Source organism: Ambystoma mexicanum, chromosome 9, assembly GCF_040938575.1.
Source record: "Ambystoma mexicanum isolate Mex_15411 chromosome 9, UKY_AmexF1_1, whole genome shotgun sequence".
Taxonomy (NCBI): Eukaryota; Metazoa; Chordata; class Amphibia; order Caudata; family Ambystomatidae; genus Ambystoma; species Ambystoma mexicanum.
The window spans coordinates 789,992,598-790,016,668 of record NC_090931.1 but is presented as its reverse complement, the minus strand read 5'-3'; the positions used below and the strand labels follow the sequence as shown (position 1 = coordinate 790,016,668).

Here is a 24,071-nt window from a genome sequence, read left to right as displayed (position 1 = left end):
GGCTACATAAAATGCTCCACTCAGAACAAATGCTGGAGGGGCTGCAACACTGCACGGAACCGGAGACACATCCGGTGGGACTGCAATTCTGGTCAGACATAAAAACCCACATGCAAGCCATGTTCAAAGGTGCAGAAAACCTACAAGAGGTATGGATGTGTGGTATGTGGAATCCCAGAGATAGAACAATGACAAACCCCCAAAAAAGAACTTTATGGGATTCCTAACAGCGTCCTGGCTAGAAATAGCACAAAAATGGAAGCAGCAAACTCCACCGACCAACTTGGAATGGCTCAGAAGAATCTGGTCCCACATGGCAATGGAAAGAATCACGTACAGCATCCAGGGAGAAACCCATAGATTCATCAGACTGGGGAGCAACGCTGGAATACATGCAGAGCGACTATATGATACAATGGTGCCCCCACAAAATTCGCATTTTGGACATGTTTACGTAGACTAAAACTCTAGGGGTCTCGTTATAAGGAATGGGGACAATTATGCAATCCGCTGGGGGAATGAGGGAGGGAAAGAGTTAGGGACTGAGGGGCAGTCCCAATGTTGTTGGTTTTTTAAAAATTTCAATAAAATTTATTTGGAAAAAGTCTTCACTGGCTCCCGGTTGTTGCACGGATTAAATTCAAATCCCTCTGCATCATCCATAAGGCTGTCTGGGCCCAGGGACCACACTATCTTCAAATTTCTTACTAAAAATTCCCCTCTAGACCACTACGTTCCTCTGGCACCAACTTTGTGTGTAAAGTGTTTTGCTGAACTGAGGGTAGGTGGTCCTTTTCTTTCCTCAGCTGGCTCCCTCCTATGTGCCATGAGCAGGACTTTCTTAAAATCTGAAGCTCCTTAAGACTTTCATCTTTAACTCCTCATTCCCTTTTTCTCTCCTCTGCTAATCCCACAGTTGCTGTGATTGGTGTCTGGGCCCTTATGCATCATCAGGGGGTGGGGGGGAGAGGTGGCTCGCCTCCCACACCCAGTCAGCCCATCTCCTGTCTACTCTCAGCACTTGCCTTGACATACTCTGGCGAGTCGCACTTGCACCTAATGCGGCTCCAGGCCGTGTAGCACTCAACATTCCTAGCACTTAATCTGTGGCTCACACATGAGCTTGGACTCCCCATCACTTACCCCCCTCTGCCCTCTTCCTTGCTGCACTTGCACATTCTGAATACTTGCAAGGCATAGTATTTGCGTCCTTTTTTCCATTTTATTTTTTCCTCCCACTGCAGAAAATGTTTCACTTCCCTTGTTCCCTCCCTTCACCCTGCGGGTGCTTTGAAACAGTATTTTACTTGCTGTATAAGCGGCAAACGATAAATACTTGGTGGAAAATACGATTGCTTAAATGTTGCAATTTCACTATTTTCCTACTGTGGATTTCTGCATATGATGATTACAATTAATTGTATCTTGGCTTCATGTCCTTTCACAGAGGATGCAATTTTGCAGATTCACTGCAAGTCCTGCACTTACTGTATTCAGTGGAATTTCAAGGCTTGCCTAGAGTGCTTCCAGCCTGAAGATCAAATGCGGATTAAACCGGCGAGCTGGGCACTGTACTGGCAGCATTAGAGTGGAATCAAAGATGGCAGACCAGTATGATAAAAGCTTGGGCCGCCCCCACAGAGGGTTGACGAGGAGGAGAGTTTGAGGTGAGGGGGGAAGAAGTGATAGGTGGTGGTAACATCAGGAGATGGATGAGCTAATGGGCGGTGAGGGAAGAAGGGAGGGCAGTGCCCCAGTTAAACAGAACAGGAAGATTCCAGTGGCTCAGGTTGACCATGACCAATGGGTGGGGGTGGGGGGGAACAAGACCCTGGCAAGGAGACCAGAGAAAGAATAGTCGGGACTATGGAGTAAGGGAGACAGAGTTTGGAAGGAGGCAGATGAGCCCTAGAGATGAGCATGGCGAGCAGTGGCACCTGTCTGCCCCACTCCCCCACCACTGTATATTCTCACCCAAGTGGAGAAGCAGTTGGTTGAAGAAACTTCTGACCGACCCAGAGATTTTTGTGGAAACAGAACTGGTGACAGGATAGGGGAACTACTTCTGTGAAACTAACTCCACTAGGCAGCAGACTGACCAACTCTCCCATTGTTTTGCAGTGTTTTTGCCGAAAAAAAAATATATATATTTTTACTTTCTCCCACCAAATTTGACATTTGGGGTGGGAGGGTGAAAAAGACCTCACCAAAAATACGTCAGTCGTAAAACATTTTGAGCAGATAGTCCTATGAAAGGTGCGAGGCTTGAAAGGAAGCATTTTTCACTATTAGCTTTGTTCAAATTCCAGTGGTCTACTTGTTGCGTGTTCACGATTGTAGTCATGAGGCTGAACTGGATTAAAGTGCTCAGTGGGTGTTGAATATCCGACGTTGTGATTGGTATTGCCGAGAGTGGCTCAAAATGAGGACTTGGTTGCTTTGTTTTACATACATTTGCTTTAACAAAATGTCCATGAAACCATTGTTTTTATATGCCTTTTTTTTGTTTAGTGTTTTGATTAAAAGAAAGCTAATTGAAAATGAAGGCAGGCTCTGAACAATTTACTAATGGACTCTAGTCCAGTTCATGTCCGTAAATTACAGCTCTAGGCAAATTAATTTGTTCAATTATCTGAGCGCAATAGTTGTCCTGTTGTGACCGTTAAACTGTTATGTAGCGGACAACATGCAGCCTAGAACTGCTCTAGATCGTACATTATATGCAAGCACAATATACATGTACAATGAGCTAAATCATTGTTTTAGACCCTCCCGAGTGGGCACCTTCTCAGAGAACTGGATATGTGGGTGTGTTCGTTCTCGGTAGAGGGGCTCCTAGACTTTTTCTATTTCTTTTTTTTTTTCTCCACGTTCTACACTGCCCATGTGTTTGGTATGCTTATGGTTTATGTAGCAATCTGCATTTCGAGCAATTGGTGGCCAGGGAGCATGGTAGGCTGATGAACAATCATTAAATCTTCAACTTTTTGTTGCAGGTTGCTACAATATCAGCAAATGGAGATCCAGAAATTGGCAATCTGATATCTGATGCCATGAAGAAAGTTGGTCGCAAAGGTGTCATCACAGTAAAGGCATGTATATGGATTTTTATTATCCCAAATATGGGACCACAATTGGGAGTGTAATTGTTTTTGTACTTGAGTCGGTTGGTGACTGCTGCTGAGAGAGATCTCGGTGATGCAGGGGTCAAAATAAACAGTTCCTGAGTGCCAGACCTCAACCAGGAAGCAGGAGCCACAAATGGCAAATGAGGAGCTACTATATAGTGTGCCTCATTTAAATTCCATATGTGATACAAACATTTTGTGCATTTGTTAACTAATTATACTTTTTAAATATCTCTAAGGTAATTTACATACATTCCCAAACACATTAATATCACTTCTCCAGCATGGGGTCTGTCATGGATTCACTTGATCATGGATATTCCCTGTCAGGCCGGGAATCCTTGGTAAAAGAAAAACAGTTTCGGTTTCACTTACAAACTGTCCTCTGGGTCATACTGCCCCCAGCCAATGACTGCCCTCTCCCTAAGCCCCTCCTCTGGCAGCCATCTTCAGATTTTTACCGCACGTCTGCGTGTTTGGAGGCCTCCTGTTTCACGCTTGGAGCTTTTTGCGTTTTTGAACTTTTTTGCTAGGAAATTCCTATTTTTGTTCGATTGAGCCTGTGTGCTCTTTCGTTTCCTCATTTGGCAAACGGGGATCTGTTTGTCTGCGTCTTTCAATGCCCCTCAAGGGCAGGATCGTCAAGATTCCAGAAGGTTGTCGGGCCTACACTGCATGTCTGACCATATGGACGGGGGTTCCCTCTTCAAGCTCTGCTTCAGCTGCAGTTTGAGGAATGTGTTCGTGGAGGACAAGCATTCCCAGTACCTCTATTGTCTCCACCCGGTGCACAAGGAGGAAGATTGCGAGATTGGTCATGGCTTTACCAAGCGCACCATCAAGGATCAGCACAGCAGATTGGCGGCGTGGCTCAACGCCAAGGCCTCTACCCCATGTGGTTCACACGGGCATGCCTTACCCAGATCCAGCCAGTCAGAGCAGGCTTCGAAGTCCTTTGAGGGCGCTCCATCCCTACAGGCCCAAGGCAAGGATAAGCGCTGCAAGTCTGTTTCTGTCAGGGTCGTCACGCAAGCTGGGCCCGCAACGAGAAGGGCGTGCTCATCTTCTCCATTGGCCTCTATCTCCAGCCATCGCTCAAGTTCTTCATCGGCGAGGATGTCCGCTAACCCTGGGAAGCTGCGTGAGAAACCAGAGAAGGCCAAGTTGAGGGGTTAAGGTGTCAGACCTGCCTATAAAGGCCCAGGTGATCCAGGCTAAATCGTCCTAGACTATCTAGTTGGTGGCGGCTGCTGTTTCAAAAGCGAAAGGGGTTAACACGGTCGGTCCAGGGTGCCCTTTCTTCCCGGGCGGGAGGCTTCGGCCAAACAAGTGGAAAAGACCTTGGCGAAGAGGATGCCGCCCTAAGCCAGAGACCAACCCCTTGTGACACAAAAAGGAGGATTGGGGGGGGGGGGGGGGGGTGGAAGTGCTCCAGGGCACAGATTTCTTTTTCCGACGAAACGCTGACTGAGTCTGGCAAGGACAGCCACCCTACTGGGTGACTGACAGCTAGGCTGGAATGAATGGGAGAAACCTGCATAAAAGGTGAGGCTTTTTGGCTTGGAAGGCAGTCGACCACTGAATGAAGGAACCGAAGAAGAACTTGAAGAGGACTCCTGCTGCAACTCCTGGACCGTTGGTTTTTCTAGTGAAGCCCTACTGCTGTGCTGGAACTCCAAATTCGTATCGACGGAGAAGCCCCTGCAAGGATGACTTCTCCCCTTGAGTTGGTGGGACCAATCCACTCCAAAGTAAGTCATCTGGACATCCTCTCAAAGCTGGTTGAGTACCCACTGCAGTCGCTGCTGGAACCGGATAGCCAGGGAGAGGAACACCAGTTTGTGTGCATTGCTTTTAAGCTGACCCAGAGTTTAGGAAGATACTTCGGACTCCCAGGAAGCACGACTGACCGAGCCGGAGCCCCCTCGACGCGGGACCCCAGATGCAAGGAAAGCCCATCTTGACAGCTAGGAACTACAGTGTTGCTATTTGAGGTAGACTCAAGGAGCTGAAACACCGAACAGCCACTTGTTTGAAGATTGCTGGTTGTGAGCAGTGACTGTCCCATTGCAGTGCAAGAGTCCCCAGAAGTCCTTCCTCTTGTCCCCACGACTGAGACCAAAGAACAGCGAGATGTGCAGAGCTGCACTGGAACAGAAGCCATCTGCTCCATTTCATCTTCAACCTAAAGGTACTGTAAAGTCTAAGAGAACTTACCTCTTGTTGTGTAGCCTCTTGTCGTTGTTGGAGACTTGCTTGATTGCATGTGAAGAGTTGCTTGCAGCTTCTTTACTACGCACGCCTAAACAGCTTGTGACCCTACTTAGAAGAATTCAATCTACAAAGACTTTTAAAACATTGTGCAAGACTTTGTACCTAACTCTGAAAAGTGCTTCAGTTTCACCTAGACTTTTGCTCAATTGACTTTGGCTTAGCCTGGCTCCCTGAATGACTCTTCTTCCCTCTTAGAATGTTTTTGGTCTTCCTTCCAGGAAAGAGTTAACTAACTTTGCATTTTTTTTTCTTTGTTTTTTTTACAAAAGTACTTGCCTGCTTTTAAGAAATGTGCGAGATCTCTTGTGTCATAATAACCTTTCTCTTTGACAAACTCTTAAACCTGATTCTAAATGCAGCAGTGTCCCCAGCACCCTAACTATTGAAGTCACCTTAGGGTGTAGGTAGTGTCTGTGGGCCATCCCAAAAGGGTACTTCCTGATTTAGAAATATTAAGAGTGTATTTGAGTGTTACTGTTATATTGCCTCCTTCCGAAGAAGGCTTATTCTAAGTGACTGATAAATACATTTATAATTGTTTATTCAAGAAACCTTGTGTTTAAGTGTTTATTTGAATACTTGTCACTGTGAGTCTGTGTAACTCCCCTACAGCTCACATTGACCCCTCCTGAGATAAGCCTGGCTGCTCAACACAATAACAACCTGTGTAATACAGGCTTATACCAAAGGTTTGGTACTTATTGCCAGGAGGTCAGGGTTGTTGTAGTGCACCCAAAGGGTACTGCATACAAGCGTGCCTAACCATGACCAGGCGTTATGGTACAAGATGGCCCTGCTAATTGAATTCATCCCTGAAGAGAACTGGGTAGAGGCTCTGGAGATCCTCCAGGAGGGGCAAGGTGGTTCTGACCACGGCATCACTGTGGCCGTGGAACTTGCAGGCACAGGGTTCCAGCAAAGTGGGAATGGGGTCTGCCTCGGTCGCCGTGGCTATTTAAAGGCCACCCACTTTAGGCAGGAAGTTCAGGCGAGTGTCCTGGATATGCCGTTTGACAGGGACAATCTCTTTGGAAAGGCCGTCAATTAATCGCTGCAGGCCATCGAAACCGACAGACGGCCCGTGCCCTGGGCACACTACAACAGCTCCATCTTTTCATGCCTCAGGAGGGAAGTCCGGCATATCATCGAAAGGTTTCGGCAGAGGATCTTCCTCGTACCACCAATCCTCCCGTTCTACGACCCAGGAGGATTACTGGGGTTGTTCCTAGGCCTTAGGAAGTGGCCACCGTTGTCAAGGCTCCCAAGACGGCATGCAGGCCTCCAAGCAGGACTGAACTGGCCAAGGCGTCTGGCCCCCACCCCTGCATCCTGGTGGGAGGCCGGCTGGCAAACTTCTTCAGCGTGTGGTAAAACCTCTCCACCGATAGCTGGGTGCTGGATGCTCCCTCACACGAACACTCTTTGGCGTTTCAGCTAAAGTGTCCGCGGATAACTCATCCCCCAGCTGCGGCTGGAGGTTCCAGTCATGTTAAAATACAGGGTGATAGAGCTGGTCCCAAAGTGGCTCTGGAGTTTACCCCAGATACTTCTTAGTAAAAAAAGGCCGGGGGCTGGAGTCCCATTCTCGACCTACAATGACTCCAGTACATAAAGTCCCAAAAATTCAGGATGGACGCGTTGCAGCATGTGCTCGGCCAACTGGTAGAGGGAGACTTCTGTCGTCGCTGGATCTAGAGGATGTGTACTTCCACGTCCCCATTCACGAAAAACACAAGTTACTATGCTTAGTCATACAGGGGAAGCACTACCAGTTCAAGGCCCTTCCCTTCCGACTGAAGTCGGTGCCCAGAGTCTTTACAAAGCGCCTGGCACCAATGGCGGCCTATCTGCGCCTACAAGGGATGCATGTGTACCCGTACCTTTACGACTGGCTCATCCATGCCAAGTCCAGGGAGATGGCAGTCTATCACACAGAGGACCTACTGACGAATCTGGGATTATCCGTAAACTATACAAAGTCTTGCTTGATTCCATTGCAAGACACTCTGTTCCTGGGGTCCAGACTGAACACTGTCTCCTGCATGGTGGGTCTCTCGGAAGACAAGATGGCGTCCATTGTGGGCAACGTGCAATGACTGTTGGCACTGAAAATCGCCACAGTGAGGACCATCAAGTCGCTGCTCGGCATGATGTTGTGTATCTACCTGATCAGACTCTGCAGGTTGTGGTAGCGACCACTTCAGGAGTTCCTGGACGCTCGTTGGTCCAGATTGTCCTCGATGAGGAGTTCCGTTGAGTGGTAAGGTGGTGAGGCGTGCGCGCCAACAACGCTGGTAGGACGGATTTCCAAAGTCATCCTTACCAGGACACTGTCACCACGGACGCTTCCCTGGAGGGATGGGGAGCACACACCAGATATCTCCACGCCAGAGGCCTGTGGCTACCGGTGGAGAGGTATCTCAACATCAATGTCCTGTCGCTGCGGGCAGTGTTCTGGGCCCTGAAGTTGTTCTTTCCGTCCCTCAAGGGTAAGGTGGTGAGGGTCTTCATGGACAATACCACCACAATGTTCTACATCAGGAAGCATGGGGGCACCAGGTCCCAGCGCTCTCCAGAGAGGCGCAGGAATTGGGATGTTCCTCATTCATTGTCACCTGGCGGGTGAACACCATCGCTGACTCCCTCAGCAGGGAACTACGCTCTTGCCATGAGTGGGAGCTTCAGCCGGATCAAGTGGACAGTCTCTTCCTCAAGTGGGGCAAATAACACAAATGCTAGAGATTTGCCAGCTGGTTCCACCAGCCGAAGAGCATGGTGGACACGTTTTCCTTCCTGTGGTAAGGCCTGTTCCTGTACGCGTTTCCTCCGTTGCCCCTCCTGCTGCAAGTCATCAATCGGCTCGGTGCTGATGCAAGATGATCCTTATCAGCCCGGCGTGGCCAAGGCAGATTTGGTACCCGGACCATCTAAGCCTGTTAATGTCGCCACCAGTGGTCACGGATCTGCTCACCAGAGGAGGTGCAATCTTGGGTCACGACTCAGGATCGCTGAACCTGAAGGCTTAGCTCCTGCAGCCTTGAGTTTGGTGGGTACGCGCTTCCGGCATACTGCAGGGAGGTCCTTTCCAGGGCCAGATCGTCATTGACTCTTAAGTGCTACGGGCACAAGTGAAAGCGCTTTGTGACATGGTGCCGGACACAGAGGATCAACCCTAGGTCACGGCCCCACAGATCCTTCAATACTTATTGTCCTTGGCCAAGGCGGGGCTGGCGCACGCCTCCAAGGTGCATCTGGCGGCTATCTCCTGCTACACCAGGTCTCCGGGACGGTCTTCTCTTTGATCGCACCGTCTGGTCAAGGAGTTCCTTAAAGGACTCTTCTGATTGGTCCCGCCAGTGAAGGTGCCTGCCCCAGCGTGGGAACTCAACGTGGTTCTGAGGCGGCTCATGGGGGGAGGGGAGGCGTGGAGGGGGCCTTTCGAGCCTATGCATCGAGCCCCTCTCATACCTTTTGTGGAAGACTGCTTTCCTTGTGGCCATCATCTCTGCCCGGAGAGTAGATCCAGGCCCTGTCCTGAAAGCGGCCTTATCTGACTTTCCACGATACAAAGGTGGTGCTTCGGAAGCACCCCTCCTTCATGCTGAAGGTTCAGTCTAAATTCGATCTCAACAAACCTTTTGGTGTGGCCTGTTTTCTGACTCCTTCGTCGCCGGCTGAAAGGACTTTGTACTCACTGGATGGGGCGCGTGCGCTGAATGTGGCTCACATGAGTTTCCGGAAGACATCTCAACTTTTTGTGCGCTTTGGTCCTGTGAACCATGGGAAGGGCTTGTCCAAGGCTTGCATCTTCATGTGGCTTTCCGGCTGCATCACTCCTCGTCACCGGTTGGCAAACCGACTGCTGCCTGGCCGCCCGAGAGCCCATTCTACCAGAGCGATGGCTGCGACAATGGCATTCCTGTCTAGTGTGCCCCTGCTGGTCAACTACAGGGCTGCTACGTGGTGGTCTACGCACACCTTCACAATATTCTACTGCGTCGACATAGATTCCAGAGGAGTCCAAGCAGTGCTGCGCAACCTGTTCGCTTGAAGGTGAGCTTGGTGAGGAGGTAAGAGATGCTTAATGTTGAGCCTTGCCACCTCTGTGGTTGTGCATGTGTGTACTGCTATGTATTCTTTCTGAGCATGTGAATCCATGCCAGACCCCATGCTGGAGAAGGAACAAGTTACTTAACCTGTAACTGTTGTTCTCCAGCATGGGTCTGGCATGGATTCACATGCGAACCCTCCCGCCTATCCCTCTGCGGCTCTTCTCTTGGTCCTACTGCCACTTTACGTGCTACCAAATCTGAAGATGGCTGCCAGAGGAGGGGCTTAGGTAGAGGGCAGTCATTGGCTGCGGGCAGTATGACCCAGAGACCTGTGATTGGTTGTTAGGAGAAAGACAGTTCAGAAGTGAAACTGATTTTGTTATCTTTACCGAGGATTCCCAGCCTGACGATGGAGTAATCGTGAGCATGTGAATCCATGCCAGACCCGTGCTGGAGAACAGTTCCAGGTAAGTAACTGGTTCCTTGTTCGTTTTTGCCTCTGGCTCCAGTGTCTGGAAATGCAGGATGTGAAGGAGGTTCCTGAAACTCCCCTGTCCTTTGTCTCTAGGAATGCCTGAATACAACTAGTCCTGATTGGCTGGCTTTCCTTTCAGGACAGCCACCCTGCTGTGTGATTGACAGCCTAGGCTGTGCATGAATGAGAGAAACCTGCTTCAAAGGTGAGGGTTTTGGGGCTAGGAGCAGGGTGGACCACTGGGAGAAACACCCTAAGAAGAAACTGGACAAAGCTTGCTGCATCCTCCTGGATCTTTGAAATGCCCAGTGAAGTCCTGCTGCTGTGCTGAAACTCCTTTTTCAATTCGACAGAGAAGCTCTGGAAGGGACAACTTCAACTCCACTGGACCATCTTCCCTCACTGGCTGTACTTCTTGGTTGCTGCAAGAACTGAGTGCCAGGGATCAAATCGTCTGTAGTCTAGTGCAACTCTGAAATCCGGCTAGTCTCTGAAGGACCCTCCAGAAGCAGGATGACCAGAGCTAGAGTCCCCTCACCAGAGTGCAGGACTCGAGGAGTGAAGGGAGCCCAACCGGTATCCAAGATCTGCAACGGTTCTGATTGCTAAGTGCTGAACCGAAAAGAGCCCGTAGCTACCGATGGCCTCCCAAGTTCCACCGCTGGAGCCCTCCAGACGTCCTCCCTCTGGTGCCCACCACTGAGACTCGGGAACACAAGGTCTGCACCGCTGTAGCAAGACAGAATCCAACTGGACCACCCTTCAAACCAGAGGTACTGTTAAGACTTTCGGTACCTACCTCCTTGTCTTTTAGCTGTGCTTTTCTCAGTTGGAAATTGCAGTGGCTTACTTTAGAGTCGATTCCAACTCTTTGCACCGGCTTAACAGCTTGTGACACTAAAAGTGATTTTCTACCAACTCTAACTTTGTGAAAGACTGTTTCTAATCTAAGAAGTGCCTCAGTTTAATGGACTGTTTCAAATTGTCTTTGGCTGTGCTGGCTCCCTGAAGACTCTTCTAGCCCGTTCACTTTGATATTGTGTGTCCCTCATACTTGATAACATTTAGACTGTTATTGCTTGGGGAAGGCTTGTCTAGATTTCATTGGACGATTTAGTCGTCTTCACATATACCGACAACCTGTTTAACCTTTTCCTTACTTAACACTTTCCTTTCTGCAACCTCAGAATCTGCAAAGTAACTAGTGTGATTATATAAATGCCATTACTGTCCTTGTGAATGAAGTCCCCTCGGGGTGTAGGAAGCGTGTAAGGAGCATATCCAAAGAGTATCCATTAACTTGTTCTGATTCAGATAAGTATTTCTAAAGTGTATTTACATTGTTACATTAATTGCCTTTTTTTAAAGAATGCTTATTTTAAAATTGGTGTTAAATAAATATTTATAACCTTGAGTATAAGTGTTACTTGGCTACTTGTATTTAAGAATTGCATTGCTACCGCTCAAATTTACCCCTCTTGAGATGGGCCTGGCTGCTCAGGTACACTATCAACGTGTGTAGTACAGACCTATACCAAAAGGTGGTTTACCTAATACCAAGCAGATAAGGGTTGTGTAGTCTCACATTGTGACTGCATCAATTATTACCTAACACTATAACAAATGATTGTAATTACTCTGAACTGTGTTCATGAATTGTATTATTCTTTACTTGCGGTTTACTCACCTTAAGTATTGCATTTGTTTTCTATTGTGTTGATTAGTTTAAATAGTACTTACCTGAATAACGTTACCTTGTGTATATAAACCTATATCTATTTCACTATGTGTGTACGTTTCTTTTTGCCTATGTATTTGCTGAGTTCCTTGTACTTAACTACAGCTCACATCTCCCTCCTAAAATAGGCCTGGCTACTCTGCCATACGACCAAAACCTTTAGTACAGACTTCTACTAGAAGTTGGGGCTTGTATACCAAGGGTCAGATAGCACTGCAAGCTGAGCGCTCGTTCTGACATCAGTGCACAGCCTGCTAACGCAGGTTTGAATCCTGGCAGTGCCAACTCAGCCTTTCATCCTTCTGAGGTCGATAAATCGAGTACCACCCAGTGGGATAATTATATCAACTGTTTTATAAAGTCTTACCGCAGGTAGAGTTTAGGAAAACCTGCCCTAACAAGATGTACCTGCCGGGCTGTGCCTGTTTCACCTTTGTACTCACTACTGGTTTAGTAGTGGCATGGGGCAGAGTAGACTCTTTAGCAACTTCTCATCTTTGTATTCCTGTAGAGATGTAGTCCTTTGGTCACACTGGCACAATCCAATCACAAAGTATGTCCCATTTACCTTGAGCCAGTCGCTTCCCAGTTCGCAGAGCTATCAAGGGTGGAGCAAGGTGTGTGCCTTTGTCCTCAGTCTTGTGAAACAGCAAGGAGCACATCTGAATTTCATGAAATTGTAACTTATGTACTGCAAAGCCCACCCATTTCATAATTCTGCCATGCTTTGGGTGACTAACGTCCTACTGTTGTAACTAAGACCACTGGCCGAAAGCCCAGAGCACTTTAGATGCTATGTCTTTCTTTGATGGCCTGGAATTAATTCCAGATATTTTCAGCCTTTGTTTACTCAACAAGGCGTTGACCTCTCAAACTTCCATGTGTCTCACTAAAATCATGTACAAGGTGGCTGAAACTTTTTAGTGTTTTCACCCATTTTCTTCTAGAGCTCGCATTCTGCATATACTAGGAACCTTAGCAGAATCATGCATAATGTGCCCTGCCCCAAGGCTAGGCTATATAGTAGGAACGATTTTCTTTTCTTTAGACTTCTGCTTCACCTTCATGAAAAGCTTCCTCTGATCTACTGCAGCTTTAAGATGGGCAAATCAACATGTAATGAAATTGTGTAAGGTTATACATTGTATTTTGTTTTGTAGGATGGCAAAACTCTTCATGATGAGTTGGAAATTATTGAAGGCATGAAGTTTGACAGGGGTTACATCTCTCCATACTTCATCAACACAGCAAAAGGTAAGTAAACCAAGCAGCTGATGGCTTCTGCCCGCCAACCCGCACTGCTTCACCCCTCCGTTCATAGCTTATTAAGCAGTGCTGTACAGTAAGCAGAACTATTACTTCCACATCTTACTGTTTTTGGACTACTTCTGGGCATTACCCAGTTAATCTGATTGTCTAGGACACCCAATATGGATCAGTGCTCCCACTGGAAGACTTGCCTGTAATTCTTCTTTACAGCTCATCAGCTGATGGGGAATGTCTGTAGATGGAGAATAAACATTTATATATCGCTAGTAGTATAGACATGTAAAGAAAAGATGACAAGGAGGATTAGCACTTACCTGGGCCGAAGATGTGCCAAGGATACCACATAGAAACAAAGGAAATAAAGCCTCTATGATCTGCAAGTTAAAAAAAATAACAGGAGAGCTCATCCAGGAGGGCCCAACAAGCCAAGTAAATAGGCTGTGGAGCTCTCCATGGTCAAATTGCTAGGTAAAGGAGACCCTAAAAAATAGTCGCTGGTAAAAATAATTCACAATGTACCCAAAAAGAGACTGTATATTCCAAAAGATAGCAATGCTAAAATGTGTTTTCCAAAAAAGTAGAATTTCCATGAGTTATTTTAATTTGAAAGTGATTTTTCCTTACGAGTTTTTTTAATTGTGCAGTTCTTTTGTGTGCTTTTGGGTTGACTATCTGTATCTTGTGACAGCCCTCCTAAAAGTGAAGTCTGGTTGCTCTGTAACATTACCAAGGTAAGCCTGGTTTAACTTGCTGGTAAATGATAGATTGGTTGTTTCAACCAGATGACGCTTATAGGAATTATCCCCAAAAAGCATGAAAGGGGAAAACCCTCAAACTTCTGCAACGGTTTGACTTCATAATTTATGTCTGTGTTTCCACAATGTACTACAGATGAGAATAAAGGATGATCCTATAGGTTATTAAACCTATTGGTTTAATAACCTTGTCCTTAGTCTGGGGGAGATGCATGCATTAGGATGAAGTGATAAAGTGCTCCCAGCATTCCCACCATCACCACGCTTCCCTCAACTCCCCTTTAGTCTGTTTCCACGGCGAGCAGGTACCCTTTTGTTCATGGAGTACTCACTGGTATGGAGAACCTGTTTGAAATACTTAAAATGCTTAATGCTACTGTGATCCGGGATCAAAGACTTGAAGGCCAGTGAGATTACATAAGGCTGTTTTAACTTTAAGCAAGGAAACTAGTGTGTCCTGTGTATGGTCATGGACTCCAGGATGGAACTCTGGGCATCCATGGGTCACATCTAGCGGATGTGTGAAGGGGTGTCTCAGATTCTGGGTCTATATCCTGAGTGTTTGTCTTAGAAGATTTCACCAGTTGGGTGGCCGCGCAATGTGGCACAGTGTCTGATTGGAGGCTGGCTTTGAATGCAGACCACAGCATTTGTGTAAGAATAGTAGGTATTCTCCAAGACCTATAACTGCTCCAACATAATCTTACTTGCTGTTGAGCCGCTTGGCATCCACCTGTTCGGTTTCAATTGAGGCTGCAACTTCTAGATCATAAGTGGCTGCACTGTGTGCTCTGGCACTTCTTTGGTGGATCTAGCAACAGCGTCTGGGGGCCGCCGCGTGTACCCTGCTCCTTCACTGGCCTGTAACGTTTCTCTGACATTACTGGAGGCTTGCTATGCTGCATAGACTAGCATTGGACACATAGGAAGTCCCTGCCTATGTTCTCAAGACGCCTTTGACTGAAGTACTCCTCCCTTACCTGAGAATCATCAACAGCACCCTAACTCGAGGCACCTTCCCCTCAAGACTGCAGACAAATCCTCATGTTTTTCAAGAAACCAACAGTGAACCCCGACGTAATCAGTAACTACCCTCCTATCGCCTATCTTCCCTTCCTAGGTAAAATCCTTGAGCAAACCGTAGCCACGCAACTTCTCCAACACAATGAAGCCAACAGCCTCCTTCAGTTCTACCAATCTGGCTTCAGACCCAGATGTAGAACAAACGGCTACCATCAAGGTGATGGATACCTTTTCAAATCCTTGATTGCCATCCTTGTGTCCTGGTTCTCCTTGACCTTTCAGCATCATTTGACACTCACTGAAAAGCTACATCACCACATGAGGGATCAGCAAGATAATCCTTAGCTGATTTGAATCGTACCCTGCTAATCGACACTAGTTTGTACAAATGGATTTCTTGAGATCACCAACTCTACCCATCCCCTGTAGAGTCCCGCAAAGAACCATTCTCTCGCCTGTGATCTTTAATCTTTACAAGGAACTGCTTAGATTCTCCCTCCTCCCCCCCCCCCCCCCCCCCCCACAACCCCACAATCATCTCTCTCTCCACACAACTTCCACCAATATGCAGATGACACGCAGCTCTAACTCAAGATATATTCTGAAGACATCCAGACTAAAAAGGCTGCCTCTCATTGATCCAGTCGTGGATGGCCAGTGCTTACCTGAAGCTCAACCCCTCCAAGACTGAATTACTACTGCTGACCAAAAACACCAAACTCCCAGATCTGGCTCCGATATGCACCTTGAGGGTTTCACACACCAGTTGGCCAACTGTGCCGAGTCTCTTGCGTTTTGACGTCGACCGACACCTCTCCTTCAAGCAGCACATAGCAAGGAAGACGCAAAAGGCTTGGTACTGGCTTTCTGTCCTGTGGAAATCAAGCCCTTCATCCCAAAAAACTTCAGATCTGCTGTCCAAGCCTTGTTCCTCTTCCACCAGGATGGTGGCAGTGCCATCTTGGAAGGCCTTCTGGCGACTACCCTGGGTCCCCTAGGATGTGTGCTGCATGTTGCAGCACGACTCGTCAAAGGACTCTTCAAATTCGACCATCACCTGACCCTCGTCTAACTGCACTTGCTCCTGCTGCAAGCCTCCATCTTCAAATCCTGCTGCATCTAACAGGCTGTCACCCTGAAGTTCCCAAGCTACCTCACTCAAACTCAGCATTTCCGGAGACCTATGATACACCAGAAGTAAGGACTTGCGTAGACTTTTAGTCTGCTGGTGCAGGAAGGAACAAATGGAGACTGGCTTTCTGTCGCTGCCCCCAAGACTCTGGAATCTCCTCCCCATCAACACCTGACTCGCCCCCTTGCTTCTAGAGTTCAGAAGGAGGAGCTCCAGGCCCTCCTCTTCAAGGAATGGCTCCTCCAACACCTAGGTCCATCCACTCCTCACCATACCTGAGACTGGGTGACCGATTCCCACGGTTTCCTACCCTGGTTACTTGTAGACCCCATTGTTGAGAATTACCTTCCCTCCCTTGTTGGAGCCCCACTCCCTTGTTTGTCTGCTCACTAACCTTGATTTTCACCCTATGATTGTAAAACGCTCTATTGCTTCCAGACGCTAGGTCTGCGCTTAATAAATACTCTAATAATAGTGCAAACTGAGCACAACTCTGGCTTCTGGTTACTCTGCCAATAGTTTGACATCCCCTTTTCACCAGATCTACAGGTTTGATTGGGTTTAGTGCTTTGGCACTTAGATGAATTGTGACACCCTGATCGAACAGTACTGCCAACTGAGTCCTAAAGTACTTTAGTCACTATCCCGAGCGACTAATTTCTTTTTAAATTTTTTCTTTTGAGGTCAAAAATGTGAGTTCCAGGATGCCTACCTTTTATTGAGTGAAAAAAAGATTTCCAGTGTCCAGTCAATTGTTCCAGCCCTAGAAATAGCCAACGCCAATCGTAAGCCTCTGGTCATCATTGCTGAAGATGTTGATGGTGAGGCTCTCAGCACTCTTGTGTTGAACAGGTATGTGTTTTTGTGGTTGTTTTTAACCTTGCCCTTACGAATTGAAAGCATGATTGCTGCCAAATCAACTTAGTCTGTGCTAATTAAATAACATGGGGATTTTTTCTTTGCAGGCCAATAGTTCTGTTGCCTAACTTAATTGAGTGTACAAAACAAAATACATAGCATTAAAGTAAAATAAGCATGTTTTTTAACTTGGTATTCAAGGTCATAATTCTGATCTATGGAAGGTGGCTTGACTTTTTCATTGGACACCACAACTACTCAGTAACAAGTGTGCACACATAAAACACTTTACCTTGTCTCGCTTGATTGTGTATATAATAGTGAGAGTCAAAGGTCTGTTAGTACAATTTTGAGAGAGGGGTTCTCTCATTGTGCCTATTGCTTAATTTCTAAAGAACTGTCAGAAGCATTGTTGAAACCTGTGACTTTTGGACACAAGGCCATATTCATCGTAGGGTTTGAACTTCTAAAGAACTTGTGACTGGTCCCCATCATTTTACTGCATCTACATTGCTTACCTGCATTGCCTGTAAAGTTACTGGATGTCTAAGTTCATGGTGATTGTATATTTTTGTATTAGAGTATTATGTGATAGTATTTCAGTGTGTTCTAAAGGCCTGAATAAAAAACAGAATTTCATAACTGACTCTCTTAAGCTCAATTGTGCCATTCTGTGTGGACTCATTGAGGGCCCCTGATCAGGCACACACTCGTAAGACTAAGGTTTGACTGATCGCCACACTAACTTGATTGGGTTTTGGCTAAACTCCAGAACTCCCTGTTCACTAACTAGTGGGGTCTCCTAAAATCAGTCCACTGGGCCAGATTCTAGAAATCCATCTAAACAGGCAGCAAAGCCTGTTACATGTGAACTCTCCCTACTGCACACAAGGAGGACAGAGGAGATCTGTATGCAGGCATCTGACAAGCATCTATAGTGGATCAACCAAATGCTGGATGCATACACCAATAATCTCACCTCAGGGGAAGAAAGTAAATGGCCAGTGTACAATAGTTTTTCTTGTTGCATATACAATCATTCAACAGTCCTTGTTAACATCTCACTAAAAACAAAACCTCTCGTATTTCATATAATGCACAGGAGGGTCACAATTCCGCTAGTATGGTGGACTACTTTTAGTGTGTTTTGTGTTTTTTTTGCCTTTTTTCGTTTGCTTGTTGTTTATTGGGTCTTCTGCCATCGTAGGCAAGAAAGATCCTGGGTGAAGTTTTGTCTTTGGAGGGAACCCTTTGTTTCCCGCCGAGGCTACGGAGTGTCTGAAGGCAGGAAGGGAGGGAGGAGTCTAACTCTGCAGCCCTTTGTCTTCCACCTTGCCTGAAAGGAACCAGTTTCCCACTTGGGGTGGCTGGCTATCCTGATTTGACAGCCAGCCACCCCTTCCTGTAAACTGCAGGGAGAGTTTGCAGAAGTTATGCTGTAGTTCCTGATAAATATTTCGGTCCTGGAAGCTGCTGACCAGTCTACCACTGGACCCAAATCCCAAGAGGAAGATTAATGTTGGGTAAGATTTTCATATTGATGATGGATCTTCCTGACCTGTGTCAACCCCAGAACATTTTGCTTTGATTGGTTAACTATTTTACCTTGTCCCTAGGTGAAGGGGAATCTGCCCCTCCCCTGCACCCCTCTCTCACTTATTCTTTTACTATTTTTATGGGTGACCTTTTTATGTCTCCATAGTGTATGGTTGAAGTTATAGTTTACTACAACGTTTGGGCTTAGGCTGGGTTGCCCCTTTGGGCTCCCCTGTTCATTTCTCTTACATTTCCTTGGGTGAACTACTGTTCCAAGTAGTAAAGAGTGATTTTCAGTCCCTTTACATTTTGTAGAAGTGAGCCAGCACACCCCACCTTATGTGGAATGCTGGGGAGGGATGCAGTGTATGCCTTTTCTTACCTGGTAACATTTTGTTAACAATTGCAAGTTTCTTTGAATGGTTGGTGGGGAGTAATTACTCTTTATGACTTTAGTCTTCATTACTCGCTGGCTGTTAATTCAGCCTCATGATACACAGAAGGGCCACCATAAACTGGTGGGCTTCTTCTTTATTTGCCATTTCTTGTGCGCTTGCTGTTTCTGATGTCTTTGCCCTGCCATTCTAGTTGGGAACAACCCATTGGACGTTTTTATCTCCAGGAATCCTTTGGATTCCCTGCCCAGGCTCCAGTGTCTGGAAAGGCAGGAAGTGAGGGAGGATTCAAACTCTACAGTCCTTTGTCTTCCACCTTGCCTGAAAGGATACCACTCCCAGTGTGGGGTGGGGGGAGGAGGGGCTGGCTGTCCTCATTGGACAGCCAGACCACCCTGCAGAAGTTCTGCTGTAGTTCCTGATGATAAATACTCCGAACCTGGAACACTGCTGACAAGTAGACCACTGGAGCTGAATCCGAAGATGAAGAAAATACATCTGTAGTGATTTCCAGAGAGCCTGCTGTGTAACCAGAGCCTGATGCAACCCTTCCTTCCAATTGACCTGGGGTTCCGAATGTGACGACTCCTACCCAGGGGCTGGTGAGATCCACTAGTCTCAAGAAGACCTGCATTTTGGGCCATCCCACGATGTGCTGCAACCCACCAATACCCTGGGACCTTGAGTCCGAGTGCAGTGCATGGTCTTCCGAAACTTTGGACTCCTGCTCGACCTCCAGAGACACTAATCTAATCCCTGAAGCCCCCCCTCACCAATGTGCAGGACCAAGAGTGAAGAGAATCCGACCAGCGATAATCATTCTTCATCTGGCTGCTGTAAAAAAAAAAGGCGCCAAATCCAGAGCCGCAAAAAAGAAAACTTTTGCTGGAAGCCTCCTATGACTGCTGCTGCCAGTTCCCATCCAGTGCCCAGTTCTTTCGTCCACAGTCCAAGAATCCAGGGATCGGGTCCTGTGTTGCTGCATCCTGAAGGCATTCACTCCGAAGCTCTTTCCTCCTAAGGTACTGTGTGAGATTGTCCAATACTTAAGTCTGGTTTGCATCCTGTGAGGCTGAGCGGGTGAATAGTGTGGCTGGTAGTTTGCCCATACCGCTAGCCCAGGCCGACTGCTGCAATGCATATAGGGAGCCTTCTCTGAAGTCATGAACACTTTAACTAACTCTGAAGCTAATACCTTTTAATAAGATATCCTCTGGAACTTTGACTTATCTGCAACTAAAACCCTACAGCTGACGCCTAGAGAACTATGGTCCCTCTTCTGCCTCTGAGAGAACTGCAATAAACTAGGGAACGACTGGATAAAAAAGGATTCTGCCTTGAACATATAACACGTGTAAAAGTACTTACTTGCTAAAGAAGTTAGTGTGATAACTGCATCTATGCTGGTCAGATAGCACAGCGAGTAGAGCGCTCTCTTTGACATCGGTGCAGTGCCTGACGACGCAGGTTCGAATCCCGGCAGGGCCAAACTCAGCCTTTCATCCTTCCGAGGTCAATAAATGAGCACCATACACTGTGGGTAATAAGCAATGCTCAGATGGCTGACGGTTTGTAGCGCTAAGTAAATGAATATGATCTCCCCATGATGCCTTGATTGATAGGACTACAGCTCCCGGAGTTGTCCCTGTTCACTATAACTAGGTTGGCCTCCTAAACTCTCCACCAGGCCAGAATTTAGAAATCCAGTGCAACACTGTGCAGCCGACTGATGGCCCTTGGACCGACCAGCTCTAAATTGGGCTACGGCGTCTGAAACGTCAGTGCCGCATTTTATGCCCAGATGTGTGGTAGTCGTCAGCCCGTTCTACAAGTCACCTTCCTGCCAAGTTTCAGCTTTCCAGCATCAAGGGATCCTTCTCCTGCTGTCTCCTGTGTGCGGTGACTGTTGCTGCAACAAGCGTTGCTCTGTCTGGGAGAGCACCCTGAAGAATCCTGCATCAGTGCCTGCTGCATTTCTGCATCGGAAAGGCTTGCACCCACAGCTCCTGGGCCTCTTCTACTGGATGAAACAGTGGGAAAACCTACCTCCAGCGGCTCCCAATTTTTCCTAGAGTCCCACCTTGAGGCAAGTCTTTTGTAAACTATCCCAGTGGTTTGTAGAGCCCCGCCCCAACTCTTGGAATCAGTCTGTACTACTGCTGGAACTTTGGTAGAGTGGCGGAACAGTCAGGCTTATCTTAAGAGGGTGATGTAAGCTGTAGTGAAGTACACTGAACCCGGTTAGGCATGCACCTCAAAGAAGCACTTGCACTTACTTTATTATATTTACACCAGAACACTTTGGAATACTTTAGAATACACTTCAAAGCACACTTTCCTTGCATGGTAAAGGCCATAAATCTGCCAACACATACCAGAAAGTAACTTAAATAAGAAGCAGCAATCTAATGGACCTGGTTAAGGTCTAGATAAGGGGACCCAAGCAGCTGCTTGGGTCTGAGGTAAGGGAGGAGGTACCCTGGACACATCTGGGTGCCCTCTAATGATCTGGAGCGACTTCACGCATCAAGGTAAGCAATACCCTTTTCCCCACAGTTCCTTAGGATTGAAGATGTTGTGGCTGTGCTGGACCCGATCTCTGGATTCCTTGGTCTGATGACGAAAGCCATGACAACAGACGGGATCTCTCAGCAGCAGTCTTGAGGGAGGAGAATTCTCAAAAATGTGTGAATTTCCTGCTACATTAAAGACCCCCAGCTCTTTTTGCTGGACTTGAGGACTTTTTATCCCTCCTGCATTTTTAATGTGATTTATTCTGTGTTTCTTTTGACTTTGGAGTCTGACAAATTCCATAGGCATCATCTTTACCTTGTCACGCTGCACCTTCAGTGCAGTGGCACAGGGAAGTCTTTTAGATTTCCCAAAGGTTTAAAAATGCTTACATTTTGTAACTTTCTAGACCTAGCACACACTCTTACCATGGGGTGCTGCATGGGTTACTTGGTATCCCCTTTGTCTAGTTTCTCGTGTAACAATTTTGTTACCCTTGCTACAATTAATGTCTGGTGGCAGTGGTTTACTTTTTACTACCATTGTATGTTTTTACTGTGGGCTGCGTTCGCAGCTACAGTAAAGCACCCATGGGGTGCCCATTTCGTCAAAATGGCCAGTGTCTTCTTTTTTTTACCATTACTTGCTAGAAGGGTCCTACTTGAGATTTAATCTGCGCGCCAAACCAGGTTTGGTCCCTTTGTTAGTTTTGTCTTTGGCGGGATCGATGAGTGAAGCGCGCCTCTGGCTCCAGTATGTCTGGCAGGGGCAGGAAGTGAGGGAGGTGCCCGAAACTCCGTGCCTAATCCCCTTAGTTACAGGAATGCACCCAAAGGTGATTGGCCGGCTGGCTGTCCGGCAAGGACAGCCACCCTGCTGTGTGATTGACAGCTAGGCTGGAATGGATGGGAGAAACCTGCATAAAAGGTGAGGCCTTTTGGCTTGGAAGGCAGTCGACCACTGGAAGAAGGAATCCGAAGAAGAACTTGGAAGAGACGCCTGCTGCAACTCCTGGACCATTGGTTTGCCTGGTGAAGCCCTTCTGCTGAGATGAAGCTCTGAATTTGCCTCGACTAGAGAAGCCCTGCAAGGACGACTTCTCCCTTTTTGAGTTGGTGGGACCAATCAACTCAAGTAAACCCGTCTGGACATCCTCTCGGTGCTGGCTGTACTTCCACTGCGCTAAGTGCCAGGGAGAGAAATACCAGATTTGTGTGTTGCTTTTAAGTCGGACCCGAGGGCCAGGAAGATCTGCGGACTTCCCTGAAGCAGGACTGACCAAACCTGAGCCACCTCAACAGAGTGCTGCATCCCAGATGCGAGGAAAGTCTGAAGTGGTATCTGAAAACCACAGTGTTGCTATTTTCTGTCAGACGCGAGGAGCTGAAACACTGAATTGCAGTTTGCCCATTGCTGCCGCTGACCTTCCCATTGCAGCGCAGGATTCCCCAGACGTCCTCCCCTTGTCCCCACGACTGAGGCTCAGGAACAACAGTATCTACAGAGCTGTACGGGAACAGGAGCCAGCGGGAACCATTTTTCTGATGTTTGTTAATCTGCTTAGAATCACATGCTGTGCATAGTCCGACATCCAGTGGTCACTGCAGAGTATTGCATTTTGTTTTTCGTAGTCGAAAAGGGGACGTCGACAAGGTGTGTGACGTGCGGTGTACCCACAATCCCTCACGCGTCGAGGTGCCTCAGATTGTTTTTTTCCGCCCAGATATTGGTCGCCTTTACGCGGAGCTCCTCGAGAGACATTGCAAATTCATTTACTCGACCTTTGGTCATTCCTTATTAATATCCATTACATAGATCCCTCCCTCGACATAGCTGCAAAGCTGTTTCTCTGCCGAGCAAGAACTTCGACGGCGGGGACGAGACGGAGGAGATCCTTCGGCGCTGCTGAACACGTGTCCTGGCCTCGCCGGCCAAAAGACAGTAGGGTGAGTGGGGTCGTGGGACATTTCTTGTTTCTCTCTGAGAATGCCTTTCCCCCTCCCCTTCCCTCGGTTGTTATCACAGATAAATATTTCCTCAGCTATGGAGAGGACACCCTTTAGGTTTTGCAAGGGCTAGTTCACCTGGAAAGACGAGCATAAACGGTGTAACAGTTGCTTGCTCCTCGATCACAAGGAAGACGGCTGCGCGGCTTGTCAGCTTCTTAAGCCTAAGACTGTGGGCGGCCTACGCCATGTCGAGGTCCGATTCCTCACCCGCTGCCGCAGAAAGTGACGAGGAATGTGATAACCTGACATCCGTTTTGGAAGTCGTAGACCTCTCTAAGGAGCGCTCTTGTAGTTTGTCCCCGGCCCCGACAAGCTCGGCTCACGCCCTGCTTATGGGGATGAACACCCTGGCGACACTGACGCCCACAAAAAACACTCCCATAAACGCATAACCCACGGCTCTTCTTCGTCAAAGACGAAGAAACTATCAGCGCCAATGGAGACACAGGTTCCACCAGCGTCCTCCTCAGACCGTAAGAGTCTTAAACCCCCCCTCGCAAACGCGACCAGTGACTGGGCTTCCCCCAGATATGGGCGCTACCCCCAAACCACCAGACGAAGTGCTCCGTCAGAGAGCGCCCGTCGCCGTAGAACACGCGACGCCCGTAACGTCAAGACCAGAGCCCTCCACAGACCGATTAATCGTTGAGAGCCAGGACAGGATCGTTTCCACCGATAGCCAGAGGCGGACGGCGAAAGATACGTCGAATACCGCTCAGAAGGCTAGAGAAACGCCGAAAAGGCCAGAAGGAAGGCAGGAACTGCCCCCTTCATCTAGAGGGACTCCTAGCCTGCCAGGCTTTTCAGACTGCGACGGAAACCTTTCTTCGACGTTATGGGATAGATCAAAGCGTTTTCAGCCCGAATACCCTATTTCCCTCCCCCACCCTCCCAAAAAGTCCAGGGGTACCTCATG

General features: G+C 47.6%; 1 protein-coding gene across 1 annotated transcript in view; it reads left to right on the top strand.

Moving 5' to 3' along the window:
* Positions 1–24,071, top strand: part of HSPD1 (heat shock protein family D (Hsp60) member 1) — a 172,693-nt gene that overhangs the window by 70,046 nt on the left and 78,576 nt on the right. The window contains exons 5-7 of the mRNA XM_069615735.1: positions 2,997–3,092; positions 12,828–12,921; positions 16,530–16,698. Of these exons, the coding sequence (XP_069471836.1) occupies positions 2,997–3,092; positions 12,828–12,921; positions 16,530–16,698 (359 nt within the window). The remainder of the gene's footprint in view (positions 1–2,996; positions 3,093–12,827; positions 12,922–16,529; positions 16,699–24,071) is intronic.